The sequence below is a fragment of the Manihot esculenta genome, chromosome 13 (assembly GCF_001659605.2).
Source record: "Manihot esculenta cultivar AM560-2 chromosome 13, M.esculenta_v8, whole genome shotgun sequence".
NCBI lineage: Eukaryota > Viridiplantae > Streptophyta > Magnoliopsida > Malpighiales > Euphorbiaceae > Manihot > Manihot esculenta.
In genome coordinates, this window is record NC_035173.2 from 6,387,138 (window position 1) to 6,410,248 (window position 23,111).

Consider the following 23,111-nt stretch of genomic DNA (forward strand, 5'->3'; position numbering starts at 1 on the left):
CAAGTGCAATCACAAGGTTTTAAGAAGGAATACAAGAGATTTGAAAGAAAGAAGGGATACTGCACTTACTGTGACTAAAAAGTCATGTACGAGACAGTTACTTCAGACTAGTTGGATATCTGGACTGGTATAAAGAAAAGAAGTGCACAGGAGGAAATCAACAACAGCCAAAGCCTGATGTTTCCGAAGAAAACAATAGGTATGTAGCTTACTTGGCAGAAACACCATTGGAAGAAAAATCAGCAGAAAGAAGAGGCAAGATCACTGGAATCAACACTTTGCTTGACACGCTACAGCAAGAAGTGCATAGACTAATGAAAGAAAAAAGTCCAACAGTAGCCACAACAGTTCGAATCATTGCTATGGTAGCAGCTCTAGACTCTATGACAGATCTTTTACTGGTAAATATATTCATTATAGCATGAATTGTACAAAAAGATTTGCAAATGATTCCTGGATTATTAATACGGGAGTAGCAAACCATTTGACATCCAACAAGAGTATTCTGACTTCAATTGTTAATCTTTTCTCTCCCATAAACGTTCAGTTATCAAATGACACTTTTTTTCAAGTTTATGTTTATGGAAATGTGAATATGTATCCATCTCTCTCTCTTATTGACACTCTATTTGTGGTTGATTTTTGCTACAATCTGTTGTTTGGGTCAAAACTATTGCAAACATCAAATCTAATATTGATTCTTGATGCAAATTGTTGTTTCTTCTAGGACTTGAAGACTAAGAATGTGATAGCAGTGCCAGTGGGACCTTTGGCTCATGGACTTTAGTAGCTTTCTGCCCTCCGCCATTCACAAGTACCTCTCAAAGTCTACACGTGTAAATACCATACTTCCTATACATAATGATAATAAAGGAAGTTTTAGTTGTCAATCTAGTGTTGATTTTACTATGTTACATGCAAGACTTGGTCACGCTTCTTTTCATAAGATAAATCACATTCACTCATTGTCTTTCTCTAAATCTGATTGTCTTGTATGTCCTGTTTGCTAAAATGCATTGTTACAGAGAAAAGAGAAAGGGTAGTTAATTCCAAATGTATTTATCTTATTGGTTAGAATAGCTCAGTTATTTTCTTAGCTCAGTTCTTTTCTTTTCTTTTCCTTTTTCCTGCTCAGTAAGTGAGCTGTTAACTCTTTGTATATAAAGCCTCTTCTAGCAAGAGAAAGTAATCAATTTTCTTTCCTCCATTTCGCGATTCCTTTTCTGTTATGGTATCAGAGCTCTTCTGCTTCCATAACCGTTCTCTGTCTTCTCAGTAATTTTTTCTTCTCCTTCCTTTTTTTTTTCTTCAATGGCAAATCAACTTGTTGTTGCCGTGAATCAAGTCAATGATTACTTGCAGAATCCATCCAATCCATACTACCTTCATCCGAATGAGAATCCGTCTCTTGTACTCGTGTCCACTCTTCTCAATGAGAAGAACTATCATCCTTGGGCTCGTGCCATGAAAATGGCATTATTATCCAAAAATAAATACAGATTTGTTGATGGAACTCTACCAGCACCGCAGATTGCGGATCCGATGCGCGTTGCTTGGCAAAGATGCAACACAACTGTAACGCCCCGAAAATCCGGACCGCTACCGGCGCTAGGATCCGGGTCGACTTAAGGCCGCCGGGACCCGTAGCAAGCCTGACATATAACCTGTAAACCTGTATAATCCCATACATGATCAACAACATGCATAAAAATTAAAACTTTTCTTCATACATACTGTCATCAACTAACTCAACCTGTGCATACTCTGATCATATACATAACATAGTCCCTCTGTGGGATCTTATCAAGCCTTGAAGGCAAAATGTAATACCCGGCTAGACTCCGGTATCGGGATTCCTACCGTCCGGTGGAATCTCGGTTGTCGGAAACCTCTAGAAGGGTAAAGCTATGATTTTATGAAATGTTTTAATGTATTTCATGTTTTTAAGTAAGAATTAAATGAGTTTTTGCATGAACAATCTTTGGAGGAAAACCCAGGTTCGGCCGCCGAACTTTGAGGTTCGGCCGCCGAACATGCATGCTTTCGGAGGGACTTTAGGCGCCCGAAAATTTTGAGTGAGGGAAATGCAGGTTCGGCCGCCGAACTCCAAGTTCGGCCGCCGAACCTTGCATGCATGCGGAGGCACTTTCGGCCCCCGAACGTGGCCTGGCCAGCCACCTATAAAAGGGGCACTTAGCCGAAATGGGAGAGTTTTCTCCCATTTTCGACCTCAGCGAGCTTCCGACCTCCCTCTCCCAAATCTTGTGTTTTTCCTTCAATCCCCACCATTTTCTTTGAGTTTTAAGGTTCCACAAAAGTTTTTGAGTGTTTTTAAGCAAGTTTGGAGCTTGGAAGTCTTGGAGCTAAATCCCTCCATTTTCCGAGCTAGGGTCGTTCTTTCTCTCGATCTTCAAGAGGTAAGCTTCGATCTATGCTTCTTTTATGTTTTATGAAAGTTTTATGCAAGTTGATGGGGTAGAATGCATGTTTAGGCTTGTTGTTAGGTTTATGGGTTTATGTTGTGATTTGAACAATGTATGTTGGAAATGTGTTGTTTGAAGTGTTGTAGTTGGGGTATATTATAGTTTGAGACCCCTAGGTGTGATGTATGATGTGTATGCATGTGTAGAAACAAGTTTATGCATGTTTTGAGGCGTTTTGGAGGCTGTGGACACAAGGGAGCCAAGTTTCTGCCCTTCGGCAGAAACTCAGGTTCGGCCGCCGAAGTGACTTTCGGCCGCCGAACCCCCTTGTGGAGGCAGTTTCGGCTGCCGAAGCCTGCCCCCGAAACTCAAGTTTCGTCTCTGTCTGGGAGGTTCGGCCGCCGAAAGTGCCGCCGAACCTGCATGACTTTCGGCTGCAGAGGGACTTTCGGCCGCCGAACCTACCGCCGAAAGTGCCCTGTTCAGCCATTTCTTGCATGTTTTCATGTGATGTTTTCAGGATGTTTTAGGAGGTTTTTGGGGAATATTTTAGAGTCATGTTCATGTATGTTTGGTCCCTCATTTAAGTCCACCTGTGTAGGTTCGGACCCGAGGAACCGAGACCCCCAGCAGTGAGCCAGCTGCTTCAGAGTCTCTTCAGAGCTAGCCAGAGGTGAGTGGAATAAACTTTAAGTTTTAAAGCAAATTAATGAAATGTTTTAGCATGATTCACGCATCATGAATGCCATGAGATACGTTAGGTTGTTTGCATTAGAATTCACGAATATGTTGCACTGCATACTTTGTTGTTGATGTGGATGAATGTTGAATGATCCATTAGCCCTTGTATGTCATGATAGCCTATGTGAGTCCAGGTGTGCCTGCTACGGCTCTACGCCCCTGGCACTATGACAGATTATGGAAGTCCGGGTGTGCCTGCTACGGCTCTACGCCCCCGGCATGTATAAGTAAGAAAGATAGGGGCTAAATGGTGACAAGTTCATCCTTGTTGTGAAATGTTTGTGTTATGGCGCATACATGAAAGCATGATTTAAATTGATGTTTTATTATTCTGCTCACTGGGCTCTAGTAGCTCACCCCACTCCCTTTATCCCCAGAGTTGCAGGTACAGGATAGATCAGGAAGTCGGCTAGAGTGAAGTCAAGTCATGTATGTTGTAATAGATAGTAGTGGACATGAACATGATGTAATGATTATTTATGACCATGTAATGTAATGAATGATTTGATGATGTATTGAGGATTATAGTAGTGCTTGACCTAGAGGTGTGTGAATCCCCATGATGTACAGAGTGTTTAATGAGTAATGATGTTAATGACCATGATTATCCAAGCTGATATGTATGATGATGATACCCCATTGGAGTATTTGATGAGGACTCCAGTGTGGGGTTTATGTATGATTTTGTGCATGCACAGGTTTTGCTTGGATAAGAGAAAAGAAAAATTTTTACAGATCATGTATATGTTGTTATGTATGGGATTCCACAGGTTTACAGGAGGTATGTAGGCTTGCTACGGGTCCCGGCGGCCTTAAGCCGATCTGGATCCTAGCGCCGGTAACGGGTCGGATTTCCGGGTCGTTACAGAGTGGTATCAGAGCCCTAGGTTCATATGGTCGGACCTAGAGTGTCGGGCTCATAGATGTTCTAGAAGGTCAAGCACACTAGGAAAATCATGTCCACTAGGATAGGATGTAGAGTCCTGTCTATATGATGATATGATATGCCATGATGATATGCATGTGCATAAATGCTATGATGTGATGCTATGTATGTGATGAGGGTTCATGTGTTTCCACATGAACCATATGATGCTAATGATTACTTGTGCTATGTGCTGTTTTTCAGAAGATAGAATGAGAGGAACTCGTCGATCTGCATGATTGACTGGAGTGCCACCTCAGGACGAGGGCACTGATGCCCGTCCTCCAGCATTGCCTAGGGCAATGTCCAGTAGGTCCAACAGAGACAGAGTAGCTAGAGACCCTAGAAGGTCTTTGGATCTGAGTAGAAGCAGATCAGTAAGGGGAACAGTGCAGGGAGGAATGTCTGAGGATATGGAAGTAGACCAGAGAAGGGATGGCAGTCTCGGTGTGAGCATGCCGGAAGAGGGCATGGGAGAATCAGAAGGAGGCACTCAGGCCTCGAGTTATGTCCAGCCACATCACTACCCACCCTATTCACACCATCCAGGGTATTCGATGGGAGGTACATCGGATAACCCCAGTTTTAGCCCTTATCCTCCACATATGCCATACCCACCTTACTACCCACCATACTCTCAGTACCCCATGTACCCACCTCCACCTCCCTATACCAGTACAGCAAACCCTACCCCAGGGGATGTTGCACCTCCACCACCACCAGTACCTACTGTCCCGGAAACACAAGTACCCAAACCTACCTCATCTGGAGGGAGCAAGGTCAAGATGACCGATTACATGAAGTTGGGTGCTCCTCAGTACAGAGCAGGTGATGACCCATTTGAGTATCTGAACAGGGTCAAGACTATTACAGATGAGATAGGGGCTGATGACAGTAGAGCCATTCAGATGGCTGGGTTCACACTGGAGTGCAAGAAGGCACGTGGTTGGTTTAAGAACTATGTGAACCCGAGAGCGGACAGTATGTCCTGGGAGGAGTTCGCAAATGAGTTTGCAGGATGGGCTTTCCCTGAGAGCTCTAGAGAGCAGAAGATGATAGAATTCGAGCAGTTGAGGCAGACTGATCAGATGAGTGTGGAGGAGTACACAGACAGGTTCCTGGAGTTGTTGCCATATGCTGGGCAGAATTTGGACACAGATCAAAAGAAGTCAAGTAGATATATTATGAGGCTACACTCCAGGTATTCCTCTTTGATACAGTCAGCAGAGAGGGAGAGTTTCCATGCCATAGTAGATATGGCTAGGAGAATGGAGGCTAGTGCTATCGTTGAGGGGAAGGTAAAACAGTCAGTGGCACAGTCTTCTGGTTCCAAGACCCCAGGTGGGGAAAGGTTAGACTCTTCTTCTCTGAGTGCAGCAGTTGCAGGCAGTAAGAAGTGGGACAGAGGCCACAGAAAATCTAAGAAGAATAAGTTCTGGAACAAGATCAAGTCAGGTCTGGGTTTAGGCAGTGGCTCAAGCTCTGGCGCAGAGGTTACAGCATGTATGAGATGTGGGAGACCACACAAGGGAGTATGTCTGGCAGGGACAAACACATGTTTCAGATGCGGACAAGCGGGTCATTTGGCTCGAGATTGTCCTAGAGCAGCCTTTGCAGCATCGTCTCAGCAGACAGCCTCCGGCAGTGTGGTGCAGCCAGTAGCTCCAGCCGCAACACAGGCCAGTGGCAGAGGCAGAGGGAGAGGGTCAGCCTCTTCATCAGCAGGATACAGAGGTGAAGGTCCATCAGCTCCGGCATGGATCTTCACTATGACTCAGCAGGAGGCCAACACATCCAACACCGTGGTGGCAGGTAATCTCATCATTGGTTGTTCTGATGTGTATGCCTTAATGGACCCGGTTGCATCTCATTCTTTTATTGCTCCGAGAGTCGTGGAGAGGGTAGGATTGATGGTCTCTGGGTTAGAGTGTCCCCTATGGGTCAGTGGACCCAAGTGTGACCCGTCAGTGGCAGAGGCAGTCTGCCAATGTAGTCCAGTTTTCATAGAGGGAAGATGCCTTTCCGCCGACCTTGTGGTTCTAGATTTGACAGATTTTGACGTCATTCTAGGGATGGATTGGTTATCGACCCATGGTGCTACCTTGGACTGTAGAGACAAGGTAGTCAGATTCAGAGATCAGGATGGGTCAGAGGTCGTCTTCAGAGGAGACAAGAGGGGTACACCTAGAGGTCTGATCTCAGCTCTTCAGGCTCGTAGGTTGCTTAGGAGGGGATGTCAGGGGTTTCTAGCTCATGTGAGGGAGTTAGATAGTCATGTCAGAGAGCCCGCCTCAGTGCCTGTGGTGAGTGAGTTCTTAGATGTTTTCCCAGACGAGCTACCAGGGTTACCACCTGCTAGGGAGATAGAGTTCGAGATTGAGTTAATGCCTGGTACCAGACCGATCTCTATCCCTCCCTACAGGATGGCACCAGCTGAATTGAAAGAACTGAAGGAACAGTTGCAAGAGCTGGTAGATAAGGGTTTCATCCGACCGAGTACTTCACCTTGGGGTGCTCCGGTTTTGTTTGTGAGGAAGAAGGATGGATCCCTCAGACTTTGTATCGACTACAGACAGTTGAACAAGGTCACTACCAAGAACAAGTACCCTTTGCCGAGGATCGACGATCTATTCGACCAGCTAGCAGGAGCAGGTTGTTTCTCCAAAATAGATCTGAGATCAGGGTACCATCAGTTGAGGATAAGGAATGAAGATGTACCGAAGACAGCTTTCAGGACCAGGTATGGGCACTATGAGTTCCTTGTGATGCCGTTTGGGTTGACCAACGCCCCTGCAGCATTCATGGACCTCATGAACAGAGTATTCAGTCAGTATCTGGATCACTTCGTTATTGTCTTCATAGATGATATCTTAGTGTATTCCAGGAATGCAGAGGAGCATGCCCATCACCTGAGGACAGTTTTGCAGACCTTGAGAGAGCATGGCTTGTATGCCAAGTTCTCCAAGTGTGAGTTTTGGCTTAGGAGCATTTCATTCTTGGGGCACATTGTGTCAGAACAGGGTATTGAAGTAGACCCCAAGAAGGTAGAGGCTGTAGCTAACTGGCCTAGACCCACCACAGTGACCGAGATCAAGAGTTTTCTGGGTTTAGCAGGTTACTACAGGAGGTTCGTTCAGGACTTCTCAAAGATTGCTGCTCCTATGACCAAATTGACAAAGAAGAATCAGAAGTTCATATGGACCGATCAGTGTGAGGAAAGTTTTGAGGAGCTTAAGAGGAGGTTGACTTCAGCACCGGTGTTAGCTCTGCCAAAAAGTGATGATGACTTCTCAGTATATTGTGATGCGTCCCGTGTGGGACTAGGTTGTGTGCTAATGCAGAATGAGAGGGTGATCGCTTATGCTTCTAGGCAGCTGAAGAAGCATGAGCTGAATTACCCCACACATGACCTAGAGATGGCAGCAGTGATCTTTGCACTCAAGATGTGGAGGCATTACCTTTATGGGGTAAAGTGTGAGATCTTCACAGATCATAAGAGCCTGCAGTACATCCTGAGTCAGAGAGAATTGAACATGAGGCAGAGGAGATGGGTAGAGCTGTTGAGTGACTATGATTGCAAGATTCAGTACCATCCGGGTAAGGCGAATGTTGTGGCAGACGCCCTAAGCCGGAAATCACTCGGCAGTCTATCCCACATTTCAGCAGAGAGGAGGCCGGTGGTGAAGGAGTTCCACAGACTTATGAGTGAGGGATTACAGTTGGAGTTGTCTGGCACAGGTGCCTTAGTGGCTCAGATGAGAGTGACACCCGTGTTTCTGGAGCAGGTAGCTCAGAAACAGCATGAGGACCCAGAGTTGGTCAGGATAGCCAGAACGGTTCAGTCAGGCCAGAGTAATGAGTTCAAGTTTGATGATAAGGGGATCCTCCGCTACGGGAACAGATTATGTGTGCCAGATGACATTGGTCTGAAGGGAGATATTATGGGGGAAGCCCATAATACCAGGTATAGTGTTCACCCTGGAGCCACCAAGATGTATCAGGATCTGAAGAGAGTGTATTGGTGGCCAGCTATGAAGAAGGACGTGGCACTGTTCGTGTCAGCCTGCGATGTGTGTCAGAGGGTGAAACTAGAGCATCAGAAGCCGGCTGGAATGTTGAATCCACTACCGATTCCAGAGTGGAAATGGGAGAATATAGCTATGGACTTCGTAGTGGGGTTACCGGCGACGTCCAACAGATTGGACTCCATATGGGTGATTGTGGACAGACTCACCAAATCTGCTCACTTCATCCCTGTCAGGAGTGGTTACTCTGTGGACAAGTTGGCGCAGGTGTACGTAGATGAGATTGTCAGACTGCATGGGGTCCCGGTATCTATAGTGTCAGATAGAGGGCCCCAGTTCACCTCCAGGTTTTGGCGGAGTCTGCAGAACGCTATGGGTACCAGATTAGACTTCAGTACTGCCTTCCACCCACAGACAGACGGACAGTCAGAGAGGACCATCCAGACAATAGAGGATATGCTCAGGATGTGTGTGCTAGATTTTGGCGGTTCTTGGAGGCAGCATCTACCTTTGGTGGAGTTTGCCTACAATAACAGCTATCATGCTAGCATAGGGATGGCTCCATATGAAGCTTTGTATGGGAGGAAGTGCAGATCACCTATCTGCTGGGAGGAAGTAGGAGAGAGGACTCTTGCGGGTCCGGAGTTAGTAGAGCTTACCAGCAGGGTGGTACCCATAATCAGAGAGAGGATCAAGACTGCTGCTAGTCGGCAGAAGAGTTATGCAGATATCCGCAGAAGACAGCTAGAGTTTCAGGAGGGGGATTTGGTTTTGCTCAAGGTGTCTCCTATGAAAGGAGTGGTTCGGTTCGGGAAGAAGGGTAAGTTAGCTCCACGGTACATCGGTCCTTTCGAGGTGCTTCAGAGGGTCGGTAATGTGTCGTACAAGCTAGACTTGCCTGCTTCGATGGAGAGAATCCATCCGGTTTTCCATGTTTCTCTGTTACGGAAGTACGTGTCGGATCCTGGAAAGGTTCTTAGTGAGCCTGATATGGAGATCCATGAGGATCTCACCTATGTAGAACAGCCAGTGCGGATCCTAGACACTCAGATCAGAAAGCTGAGGAACAAGGAAATCCCGATGGTGAAGGTCCTTTGGAACCACCACAACTTAGAGGAATGCACCTGGGAGACCCGGAAGTCTATGCTCCAGCAATACCCCCATCTGTTTTGAGGTGAGTGTTAGTTGTTTTGAGTGTCTGTATGTATGCTATGCGGTATGTTATGTTTATGCCATGTTGATGCCATGTTTCATGTGTTAGTTGAGGAACATTCGGGGACGAATGTTCTTAAGGGGGGGAGAATGTAATACCCGGCTAGACTCCGGTATCGGGATTCCTACCGTCCGGTGGAATCTCGGTTGTCGGAAACCTCTAGAAGGGTAAAGCTATGATTTTATGAAATGTTTTAATGTATTTCATGTTTTTAAGTAAGAATTAAATGAGTTTTTGCATGAACAATCTTTGGAGGAAAACCCAGGTTCGGCCGCCGAACATGCATGCTTTCGGAGGGACTTTAGGCGCCCGAAAATTTTGAGTGAGGGAAATGCAGGTTCGGCCGCCGAACTCCAAGTTCGGCCGCCGAACCTTGCATGCATGCGGAGGCACTTTCGGCCCCCGAACGTGACCTGGCCAGCCACCTATAAAAGGGGCACTTAGCCGAAATGGGAGAGTTTTCTCCCATTTTCGACCTCAGCGAGCTTCCGACCTCCCTCTCCCAAATCTTGTGTTTTTCCTTCAATCCCCACCATTTTCTTTGAGTTTTAAGGTTCCACAAAAGTTTTTGAGTGTTTTTAAGCAAGTTTGGAGCTTGGAAGTCTTGGAGCTAAATCCCTCCATTTTCCGAGCTAGGGTCGTTCTTTCTCTCGATCTTCAAGAGGTAAGCTTCGATCTATGCTTCTTTTATGTTTTATGAAAGTTTTATGCAAGTTGATGGGGTAGAATGCATGTTTAGGCTTGTTGTTAGGTTTATGGGTTTATGTTGTGATTTGAACAATGTATGTTGGAAATGTGTTGTTTGAAGTGTTGTAGTTGGGGTATATTATAGTTTGAGACCCCTAGGTGTGATGTATGATGTGTATGCATGTGTAGAAACAAGTTTATGCATGTTTTGAGGCGTTTTGGAGGCTGTGGACACAAGGGAGCCAAGTTTCTGCCCTTCGGCAGAAACTCAGGTTCGGCCGCCGAAGTGACTTTCGGCCGCCGAACCCCCTTGTGGAGGCAGTTTCGGCTGCCGAAGCCTGCCCCCGAAACTCAAGTTTCGTCTCTGTCTGGGAGGTTCGGCCGCCGAAAGTGCCGCCGAACCTGCATGACTTTCGGCTGCAGAGGGACTTTCGGCCGCCGAACCTGCCGCCGAAAGTGCCCTGTTCAGCCATTTCTTGCATGTTTTCATGTGATGTTTTCAGGATGTTTTAGGAGGTTTTTGGGGAATATTTTAGAGTCATGTTCATGTATGTTTGGTCCCTCATTTGAGTCCACCTGTGTAGGTTCGGACCCGAGGAACCGAGACCCCCAGCAGTGAGCCAGCTGCTTCAGAGTCTCTTCAGAGCTAGCCAGAGGTGAGTGGAATAAACTTTAAGTTTTAAAGCAAATTAATGAAATGTTTTAGCATGATTCACGCATCATGAATGCCATGAGATACGTTAGGTTGTTTGCATTAGAATTCACAAATATGTTGCACTGCATACTTTGTTGTTAATGTGGATGAATGTTGAATGATCCATTAGCCCTTGTATGTCATGATAGCCTATGTGAGTCCAGGTGTGCCTGCTACGGCTCTACGCCCCTGGCACTATGACAGATTATGGAAGTCCGGGTGTGCCTGCTACGGCTCTACGCCCCCGGCATGTATAAGTAAGAAAGATAGGGGCTAAATGGTGACAAGTTCATCCTTGTTGTGAAATGTTTGTGTTATGGCGCATACATGAAAGCATGATTTAAATTGATGTTTTATTATTCTGCTCACTGGGCTCTAGTAGCTCACCCCACTCCCTTTATCCCCAGAGTTGCAGGTACAGGATAGATCAGGAAGTCGGCTAGAGTGAAGTCAAGTCATGTATGTTGTAATAGATAGTAGTGGACATGGACATGATGTAATGAGTATTTATGACCATGTAATGTAATGAATGATTTGATGATGTATTGAGGATTATAGTAGTGCTTGACCTAGAGGTGTGTGAATCCCCATGATGTACAGAGTGTTTAATGAGTAATGATGTTAATGACCATGATTATCCAAGCTGATATGTATGATGATGATACCCCATTGGAGTATTTGATGAGGACTCCAGTGTGGGGTTTATGTATGATTTTGTGCATGAACAGGTTTTGCTTGGATAAGAGAAAAAAAAAATTTTTACAGATCATGTATATGTTGTTATGTATGGGATTCCACAGGTTTACAGGAGGTATGTAGGCTTGCTACGGGTCCCGGCGGCCTTAAGCCGATCTGGATCCTAGCGCCGGTAACGGGTCGGATTTCCGGGTCGTTACAGAAAACAACCTGTGTTGAGTTAGTTTACATAAACATCATAACATAAGATCATGTATATACAAAAGGGATTAACAATATATTATGGTCAAGCACAACTCTATCCTCAATGACTTCATTACATAACATCCTGAATATTTTTACATCTCGTCATAATACAGTTGTCATGTCCACACACTAACTATTACATACATATGACTTTTTCTTCTTGCCTTCTTTATCTATCCCGTACCTGCAAACCTGGGGTTAGGGGAGAGGGGTGAGCTAGATGCCCAGTGAGTAGAACTGTAAAAAAAAAGAATATTTAAAACATGCTATCATGAAATGCGTCACTGCTCAATAAATCACACCACGGATGGACTGATTCAAAAATCCCTCAACTCCATGCCCGGCCCTATTATGGGCACCACAGGACTTCGTACTCGGAGTTATTGCCCGGCCCTATTATGGGCACCACAGGTCTTCGTATTGCCCGGCCCTATTATGGGCACCACAGGACTTCGTATATAGAAGGCTAATGAATCATCCTAATGTCCATCCACTATCATCTATCACAACAATGTAATGCGGCATAGTCGTGAATTCTAATGCAAACAACCTATAATATGATCATGATGCATGAAGCATGATAAAAGCATTTCATTTCTTAATTTAAAAGGTTAAGCTTAGTTCCACTCACCTCTGGCTGACTCTGACAAACTCTGTAGCAGCTGGTTCACTGCTGGGGTCCTTGGTTCCTCGGGTCCGAACCTACACAGGTGGACTCCAATGAGGGACCAAACATACACAAACATAACTCTAATATATTCCCCAAAAACCCCCTAAAACATCCTGCAAATATCACATAGAGATATGCATGAAGTGGCTGAACAGGGCACTTTCGGCGGCACCTTCGGCGGCCGAAAGTCCTGGACAGAGACGAAACTCAGGTAGGTTCGGCGGCACCTTCGGCGGCCGAAAGTGCCAGACAGAGACGAAAGTCTCTTTTCGGGGGCAACTTCGGCAGCCGAAAGGCCTGCCTCCCCAGCCATGTTCGGCGGCCGAAAGTGCCTTCGGCTGCCGAACCTGGTTTCTGCCAAAGGGCAGAAACTTGGCTCCTTTGTGCATTTTTGTCTCCAAAATCACCAATCATGCATATACCTCAACCAAATCATGCATACAAGTTCCTAGGGGCCTCAAAACATCAAATACCCCAACTACAACACTTCAAGCATACTCAAACATGTCACATTGTTCAAAAAGTAATCAAAAACCCATAGGTTCAACATATACCCTAACATGCATTCTACCCCTTAAAACTTCATAAAACTTGTTTAAATCATACATTGAGCTTAAGATCGGCTCTTACCTCTTGAAGATCGAGGGTTGAGGAGACCTAAACTTGGAGATGGAAGAAGTTCCAACTTTTGGTCTTCAAGCTCCAAAACTCGTTCTAAGCTCAAAGATCTTCAAAACCGAAGTTATAAACTTGTAAAGATCATGGAAAAAGGAAGGAAAGACTCAAGATTGGGGAAGGATGGCGGAATGCTCACCTTGGCCGAAATGGGGAGAAAAAGCTCGCCCATTTTTGGCTAAGGGACCCTTTTATAGGTGGCTGGCCAGGCCACGTTCGGGGGCCGAATGTGCCTCCGCATCCATGCAAATGTTCGGCGGCCGAACTTGACTTTCGGCGGCCGAACCTGAACTTCCCTAACTCATGCTTTCGGGGGCCTAACGTGCCTCCAAAACGCATGCATGTTCGGCGGCCGAACTTGACTTTCGGCGGCCGAACTTGACTTTCGGCGGCCGAACCTGGGTTTTCCTTCAATGCTATTTTCGTGCAAAACTCATTTAGTTTCATACTTTAAAACCATTAAAATTCATGAAAACATTTTATAAAACATGTCTTTACCCTTCTAGAAGTTCCCGACATCCGAAATTCTACCGGACGGTAGGAATTCCGATACCGGAGTCTAGCCGGGTATTACATTCTCCCCCCCTTAAGAACATTCGTCCCCGAATGTTCCTCACTAGCACACATAGCAAGGCAAAGAACATAACACACATACAAGGCACATAAACACATAGGGATCTAACCTTAAAAGAGATGAGGGTACTGCTGGAGCATAGACTCCCGTGTCTCCCAAGTGCATTCTTCCAAGTTGTGGTGGTTCCATAGGACTTTCACCATCGGGATTTCCTTGTTTCTTAACTTTCTGATCTGGGTGTCTATGATCCGTACTGGCTGTTCAACATAGGTGAGATCCTCTTGGACCTCCACATCAGGCTCACTAAGAACCTTACTCGGATCTGACACAAACTTCCTCAACATTAAAACATGGAGAATCGGATGGATTCTCTCCATCGAAGCAGGTAAATCCAGCTTGTACGACACATTCCCAATCTTTTGCAAGATTTCAAAGGGTCCGATGTATCGTGGGGCTAGTTTTCCTTTCTTCCCGAAGCGAACCACTCCCTTCATTGGAGACACCTTGAGCAATACCAGATCCCCCTCCTGAAACTCTAACTGTCTTCTGCGGACGTCTGCATAGCTCTTCTGTCTGCTTGCAGCAGTCTTGATTCTTTCTCTGATTATGGGTACCACCCTGCTGGTGATCTCAACAAGCTCAGGCCTTGCTAAGGACCTCTCTCCAACTTCTTCCCAACAGACAGGTGATCTGCACTTCCTCCCATACAAAGCTTCATATGGAGCCATCCCGATGCTAGCATGATGGCTGTTGTTGTAGGCAAACTCCACCAAAGGTAGATGTTGCCTCCAAGAACCGCCAAAGTCTAGCACACACATTCTGAGCATATCCTCGATAGTCTGGATGGTCCTTTCTGACTGTCCATCAGTCTGGGGGTGGAAGGCAGTACTGAAATCCAACCTAGTACCCATGGCATTCTGCAGACTCCGCCAAAACCTGGAGGTGAACTGGGGCCCTCTATCTGACACTATCGAAACAGGAACCCCATGCAGCCTGACGATCTCATCCACATATACCTGCGCCAACTTGTCCACAGAGTAGCCACTCCTGACAGGAATGAAGTGAGCAGATTTGGTGAGTCTGTCCACAATCACCCATATGGAGTCCAATCTGTTGGACGTCGCCGGTAACCCCACTACGAAGTCCATAGCTATATTCTCCCATTTCCATTCTGGAATAGGTAGCGGGTTAAGCATTCCAGCCGGCTTCTGATGTTCTAGCTTCACCCTCTGACACACTTCGCAGGCTGACACGAACTGTGCCACTTCTTTCTTCGTCGCTGGCCACCAATAAACTTTCTTCAAATCTTGATACATCTTGGTGGCTCCGGGGTGAATGCTGTATTTTGCATTATGAGCCTCTCTCATAATGTCTCCTTTTAGCCCAATGTCATCTGGTACACACAGTCTGCTCCCATAGCGGAGGATCCCCTTACTGTCGAATCTGTACTCGCTATCATTGCCTGACTGAACAGTCCTGGCAACCTTCACTAACTCCGGGTCCTCATGCTGTTTCTGAGCCACCTGCTCCAGAAACACGGGTGCTACTCTCATCTGGGCCACTAAGGCACCTGTACCAGACAACTCCAACTGTAGACCTTCCTCAATAAGCTTGTAAAACTCCTTCACCACTGGTCTCCTCTCTGCTGTGATGTGGGATAGACTGCCTAGTGACTTCCGGCTTAGGGCGTCTGCCACGACATTCGCCTTACCCGGATGATACTGAATCTTGCAATCATAGTCACTCAGCAGCTCTACCCACCTCCTCTGTCTCAAATTCAGATCCCTCTGACTCAAGATGTACTGCAGGCTCTTATGATCTGTAAAGATCTCACATTTCACCCCATAGAGGTAATGCCTCCACATCTTGAGTGCAAAGATTACTGCTGCCATCTCAAGGTCATGTGTGGGGTAATTCAACTCATGCTTCTTCAGCTGCCTAGAAGCATAAGCGATCACCCTCTCATTCTGCATCAATACACAACCCAGTCCCACACGGGACGCATCACAAAAGACTGTAAAGTCCTCATCACTAGATGGCAGAGCTAACACTGGTGCTGAAGTCAACCTCTTCTTAAGCTCTTCAAAACTCTCTTGGCACTGGTCGGTCCACAGAAACTTCTGATTCTTCCTGGTCAGTCTGGTCAGAGGAGCTGCTATCTTTGAGAAGTCCTGAACGAACCTCCTGTAGTAACCTGCCAAACCCAAGAAACTTCTAATCTCTGTCACTGAAGTGGGTCTAGGCCAGTTAGCTACAGTTTCTGTCTTCTTGGGGTCTACCTCAATACCATTCTCTGACACTACATGCCCCAAGAACGAAATGCTCCTCAGCCAGAACTCACATTTAGAGAACTTGGCATACAAGCCATGTTCCCTCAAAGTCTGCAAGACCAACCGCAGATGATGGGCATGCTCCTCTGCATTCCTGGAATACACCAAGATATCATCTATGAAGACAATAACGAAGTGATCCAGGTACTGGCTAAACACTCTGTTCATGAGATCCATGAATGCTGCAGGGGCGTTAGTTAACCCGAACGGCATCACAAGAAACTCAAAATGCCCATATCTGGTCCTGAAAGCCGTCTTTGGCACATCCTCATCCCTTATCCTTAGCTGATGGTACCCCGATCTTAGATCTATTTTGGAGAAACAACCCGCTCCGGCTAGCTGGTCGAATAGATCATCGATCCTAGGCAATGGGTACCTATTCTTGGTAGTGACTTTGTTCAACTGCCTGTAGTCGATACAAAGTCTAAAGGATCCATCCTTCTTCCTCACAAACAAGACCGGAGCACCCCAAGGTGAGGTACTTTGTCGGATGAAACCCTTTTCTACCAGCTCTTGCAATTGCTCTTTCAACTCCTTTAACTCGGCTGGAGCCATCCTGTAGGGAGGGATAGAGATCGGTCTAGTTCCAGGCATCAACTCTATCTCGAACTCTATCTCCCTAGCAGGTGGTAAACCTGGAAGCTCATCAGGAAAGACATCCTGAAACTCTCTGACAACTGGCACCGAGGCCGGCTCCCTGACCTGACTGTCTAGCTCTCTCTCACATGAGCTAAGTACCCCTGACATCCCTTCCTAAGCAACCTACGAGCCTGAAGAGCTGATATCAGACCTCTAGGCGTGCCCCTCTTGTCTCCTCTGAAGACGACCTCTGACCCGTTCTGATCTCTGAACCTGACTACCTTGTCCCTGCAGTCCAAGGTAGCACCATGGGTAGATAGCCAATCCATCCCTAGAATGACGTCAAAGTCTGTCAAATCTAGAACCACAAGGTCGGCGGAGAGGCATCTTCCCTCAATAAAAACTGGACTGTACTGGCAGACTGACACTGCCACTGACGGGTCACACTTGGGTCCACTGACCCATAGGGGACACTCTAACCCAGAGACTATCAGACCTAACCTCTCAACGGCTCTCGGAGCAATAAATGAATGAGATGCACCCGGGTCCATTAATGCATACACATCAGAACACCCAATGACGAGATTACCTGACACCACGGTGTTGGATGTGTTAGCCTCCTGCTGTGTCATGGTGAAGATCCTGGCTGGAGCTGATGGACCTTCACCTCGGGAACCAGAAGAAGAGGCTACCCCTCTCCCTCTACCTCTGCCACTGCCCTGAGTTGTGGCTGGAACTGCTGGCTGTGCCACACTACCAGAAGCTGTCTGCTGGGGCTGGCCCATAAAAGGCGCTCTAGGACAATCCCGAGCTATGTGTCCCTCCTGTCCACATCTGAAACATGCATTAGTCCCAGCTCGACACACTCCCCTGTGTGGTCTTCCACATCTCTGGCATTCTGTACCATCTGAGCCTGAGCTCGAGCCACCGCCAAATCCCAGACCGGATTTCAACTTGTTCCAAAACTTATTCTTCTTCGGCTTCTTGGTGGTGCTATCCCACCTCTTCTTACCTGAGCTCTGAGAAGAGAAACCTGGTCCTCCTCTGTTTGGGGTCTTAACCCCTGAAGACTGGGTCACTGACTGCTTCACTGACCCCTCAACTATAGCACTTGCCTCCATTCTTCGAGCCATATCCATCACAGTGTGGAAACTTTCTCTCTCAGCTGACTGAACCAACGAGGAGTACCTGGAATGCAGCTTCATAACATATTTCTTGGCTTTCTTCGTATCTGAATCTAGAGCTTGCTCTGAAAAAGGCAATAGCTCCAAGAATTTATCCGTGAACTCCTCTACACTCATGTGCTCTGACTGCCTCAGTTGCTCAAACTCAATCATTTTCAGTTCTCTAGAACTGTCTGGAAAAGCCCATCCAGCGAACTCATTCGCAAATTCCTCCCATGTCATACCGTCTAGTCTCGGGTCCACATAACACTTGAACCATTCCCGTGCCTTCTTGCACTTTAAAGTGAACCCTGCCATCTGAATGGCCCTGCTGTCACTTGCCCCTAGCTCATCAGTTATTGTCTTCACTACTCTCAGATACTCAAAGGGGTCATCCCCTGACTTGTATTTGGGAGCATCTAGCTTGAGGTAATCTGTCATCTTTACCTTGCTCCCATCGACTGAGCTAGGTCTAGGAGGTTGAGTAACTGGGGCTGCTGGTTCTGTAGGTGGTGGAGGTGGAGGTGCAGCATTCCCCGAGGCGGGGTTTGCCGGATTTGGATAGAAGGGTGAGGGTGGATAAGCTGGGTACTGTGTATAGGGTGGGTAGAAAGGTGGATAAGGCATGTAGGTAGGGTAGGGGTTAAAGCTGGAGTAATCCGATGTGCCTCCCATCGGATACCCTGAACCCTGTGGGAAGGGTGGATAATGGGGTGGAAAACCATACCCCGAGGCCTGAACGCCTCCCTGAGACTCCCCTGTCCCTTCTTCCTGCATGCTCACATCCAGGTTCCCATCCCTCCTCTGATCCTCTTCCATAACCTCCCTCACATCTGAAGAACTTCCTCCTCTATCCGTTCCCCTCCTGCTAACATCAAAAGACCTTCTAGGGTCCCTTGACACTCTTTCTCTGTTGGCTCTACAAGACATTGCCCTAGGCAATGTAGGAGGACGGGCGCTCGTGCCCTCATCCTCAGCTGGCACTCCAGTCAATCGCGCAGATCGACGAGTTCCTCTCATCCTATTCTCTGAAAAACAGTTCATAACAAGCAAACATTAGCATCATATGGTTCATGTGGGCACACATGAACCCTCATCACATACATCACATAGCATATCATATCATTAATGCACATGTATAAAGTCATGGCATTTCACATCATCATGCAAGACAGGACTCAACATCCTATCCTAGTGGACATGACCTTCCTATTGTGCTTGACCTTCTATAACATCTATGAGCCCGACACTCTAGGTCCGACCATATGAACCTAGGGCTCTGATACCATTCTGTAACGCCCCGAAAATCCGGACCGCTACCGGCGCTAGGATCCGGGTCGACTTAAGGCCGCCGGGACCCGTAGCAAGCCTGACATAAAACCTGTAAACCTGTATAATCCCATACATGATCAACAACATGCATAAAAATTAAAACTTTTCTTCATACATACTGTCATCAACTAACTCAACCTGTGCATACTCTGATCATATACATAACATAGTCCCTCTGTGGGATCTTATCAAGCCTTGAAGGCAAAACAACCTGTGTTGAGTTAGTTTACATAAACATCATAACATAAGATCATGTATATACAAAAGGGATTAACAATATATTATGGTCAAGCACAACTCTATCCTCAATGACTTCATTACATAACATCCTGAATATTTTTACATCTCGTCATAATACAATTGTCATGTCCACACACTAACTATTACATACATATGACTTTTTCTTCTTGCCTTCTTTATCTATCCCGTACCTGCAAACCTAGGGTTAGGGGAGAGGGGTGAGCTAGATGCCCAGTGAGTAGAACTGTAAAAAAAAGAATATTTAAAACATGCTATCATGAAATGCGTCACTGCACAATAAATCACACCACGGATGGACTGATTCAAAAATCCCTCAACTCCATGCCCGGCCCTATTATGGGCACCACAGGACTTCGTATTGCCCGGCCCTATTATGGGCACCACAGGACTTCGTACTCGGAGTTATTGCCCGGCCCTATTATGGGCACCACAGGTCTTCGTATTGCCCGGCCCTATTATGAGCACCACAGGACTTCGTATATAGAAGGCTAATGAATCATCCTAATGTCCATCCACTATCATCTATCACAACAATGTAATGCGGCATAGTCGTGAATTCTAATGCAAACAACCTATAATATGATCATGATGCATGAAGCATGATAAAAGCATTTCATTTCTTAATTTAAAAGGTTAAGCTTAGTTCCACTCACCTCTGGCTGACTCTGACAAACTCTGTAGCAGCTGGTTCACTGCTGGGGTCCTTGGTTCCTCGGGTCCGAACCTACACAGGTGGACTCCAATGAGGGACCAAACATACACAAACATAACTCTAATATATTCCCCAAAAACCCCCTAAAACATCCTGAAAATATCACATAGAGATATGCATGAAGTGGCTGAACAGGGCACTTTCGGCGGCACCTTCGGCGGCCGAAAGTCCTGGACAGAGACGAAACTCAGGTAGGTTCGGCGGCACCTTCGGCGGCCGAAAGTGCCAGACAGAGACGAAAGTCTCTTTTCGGGGGCAACTTCGGCAGCCGAAAGGCCTGCCTCCCCAGCCATGTTCGGCGGCCGAAAGTGCCTTCGGCTGCCGAACCTGGTTTCTGCCAAAGGGCAGAAACTTGGCTCCTTTGTGCATTTTTGTCTCCAAAATCACCAATCATGCATATACCTCAACCAAATCATGCATACAAGTTCCTAGGGGCCTCAAAACATCAAATACCCCAACTACAACACTTCAAGCATACTCAAACATGTCACATTGTTCAAAAAGTAATCAAAAACTCATAGGTTCAACATATACCCTAACATGCATTCTACCCCTTAAAACTTCATAAAACTTGTTTAAATCATACATTGAGCTTAAGATCGGCTCTTACCTCTTGAAGATCGAGGGTTGAGGAGACCTAAACTTGGAGATGGAAGAAGTTCCAACTTTTGGTCTTCAAGCTCCAAAACTCGTTCTAAGCTCAAAGATCTTCAAAACCGAAGTTATAAACTTGTAAAGATCATGGAAAAAGGAAGGAAAGACTCAAGATTGGGGAAGGATGGCGGAATGCTCACCTTGGCCGAAATGGGGAGAAAAAGCTCGCCCATTTTCGGCTAAGGGACCCTTTTATAGGTGGCTGGCCAGGCCACGTTCGGGGGCCGAATGTGCCTCCGCATCCATGCAAATGTTCGGCGGCCGAACTTGACTTTCGGCGGCCGAACCTGAACTTCCCTAACTCATGCTTTCGGGGGCCTAACGTGCCTCCAAAACGCATGCATGTTCGGCGGCCGAACTTGACTTTCAGCGGCCGAACTTGACTTTCGGCGGCCGAACCTGGGTTTTCCTTCAATGCTATTTTCGTGCAAAACTCATTTAGTTTCATACTTTAAAACCATTAAAATTCATGAAAACATTTTATAAAACATGTCTTTACCCTTCTAGAAGTTCCCGACATCCGAAATTCCACCGGACGGTAGGAATTCCGATACCGGAGTCTAGCCGGGTATTACAACAACAGTTTCATCCTGGATTACAAGATCCTTATCTCCCTCCATCGCACAGAGTATCATATGGATTGATTCAGCAGCTGAGATCTGGAAAGATCTTTAAGAAAGGTTTTCACAGGGAGACATTTTCAGAATTTCAGATCTGCAGGAAGAAATATATGCATTCAAACAAGGTGATCGTGCTATCACTGAATATTTTACAGAACTCAAGATACTATATGATGAGTTAATGAATTTCAGACCTATACCTGTTTGCACATGCACTAATCCTTGTGCTTGTGGTGCTGTGGCAAAATTTACTACATATCAGAAAAATGACTATGCAATTCGCTTCCTTAAAGGACTGAATGACAGATTCACTCATGTTAGATCTCAAATCATGCTTATAGATCCTTTGCCTTTCATAAATAAAGTTTTCTCACTAGTTGTACAGCAAGAGAGACAATTGGATCTTGGTGAAAATGTGAAGGTATTTGTTAATGCAAAGGCATCAAATCTTGAAGGAAACTCTCAAAGAGCAATTAGTTTTAATCAGTCACAGAACAGAAATGCTTTCTATAGAAATCCTTCTAGCAATGCAAAGGTGTGCACCTATTGTGGAAAACAGAGGCATACTGTAGATACATGCTACAAGAAACACGGATTCCCTCCTGGTTTTAAGTTTAGAAACTCATCTATCAATCATATTGCAATGCATGATGCTGCTAAAACAAATGAAACTGTACAATCGTATTAGATGCCGGCAATTGTAAGTTCTGGTGGATCATCTGCTCCTTTTACTCAAGAACAAATCCAGCAGTTATTAGCTTTAATTCAACCTTCAGATTTAGCAGTTTCACACACCACTAACCAAGTCAGTATTAGTAATGCTTCAGTCTCAATTCCCACAGGTAATTCAGTGTCACTGTCATGTTTTTCCAAGTCTCATTTTTGGCTCTTAGACACAGGGGCAACAAATCATATTTGTTTTTCTCTATCTCTTTTCTCTTCTTACAAAAGAATTCACCCTATTCATGTTAAGTTACCAAATGGTGAGCAGCTAATGTCATATTTTTCAGGCACAATTAGCCTCAATGATGATCTCTGCCTCACAAATGTCCTTTATATTCCTTCTTTTACTTTTAATCTAATCTCAATCACTAAACTTACTGCTGCTCTAAATTGCTGCTTGGTGTTTGGCAACAATTGTTGTTTCATTCAGGCAATGAAACCCTGGAGGATGATTGGTACAGCTAAGGTTGAGGGAGGCCTATATGTGCTGCATCAAAAGAGTATTAACCAGGTTTCTCAAGCTGCCAGCAGCATTGGTCCTCACTCCTTTAGTGTTTGGCATTACAGATTTGTTCATCCATCTACTTCTAGACTCAAAGTTTTGCATTCCAAATGTCCATCTATACTTGTGGATCATATATCAGATTCCTGTGATATATGTCATTTAGCTAAACAAAAGAGAATACCTTTTCCTATTAGCCAATCCCAAACCACTAGACCTTTTGACATTGTACATGTGGACATTTGGGGCCCGGTTTCTACAGTTTCAATAAATGGAGATAAGTATTTCCTTACTTTGGTGGATGATTACAGTAGATATACATGGATATATTTGATGCAAAATAAGTTTGAAGCAAGAAAATTATTGCAGAATTTCATTCAAATGGTGGAGGTTCAGTTTGAAACAAGTTTGAAAAAGATAAGCAGTGATAATGGTTCTGAATTTAACATGCCTGAATTCTATCACAGTAAGGGAATTATACATCAAACTACATGTGTAGAAACCCCTCAACAGAATGCAATTGTGGAAAGAAAGCACCAACACATCCTTAATGTGGCAAGAGCTCTTTTGTTTCAATCCCATCTCCCTAAAACTTTTTGGTCCTATTCTGTTCTTCATTCAGCTTTCCTTATCAACAGAATTCCAACTCCCATTTTACAAGATAAT

At 45.6% G+C, this 23,111-nt stretch overlaps 1 protein-coding gene across 1 annotated transcript; it reads left to right on the forward strand.

Moving 5' to 3' along the window:
* The first annotated feature begins 1,311 nt into the window (after positions 1 to 1,311).
* Positions 1,312 to 21,908, forward strand: LOC110629163. The gene is made up of 2 exons (XM_021776076.1): positions 1,312 to 1,575; positions 21,291 to 21,908. Exons 1-2 carry the CDS (start codon positions 1,312 to 1,314, stop codon positions 21,906 to 21,908), a joined length of 882 nt encoding a protein of 293 aa, XP_021631768.1.
* Positions 21,909 to 23,111: the final 1,203 nt, after the last annotated feature.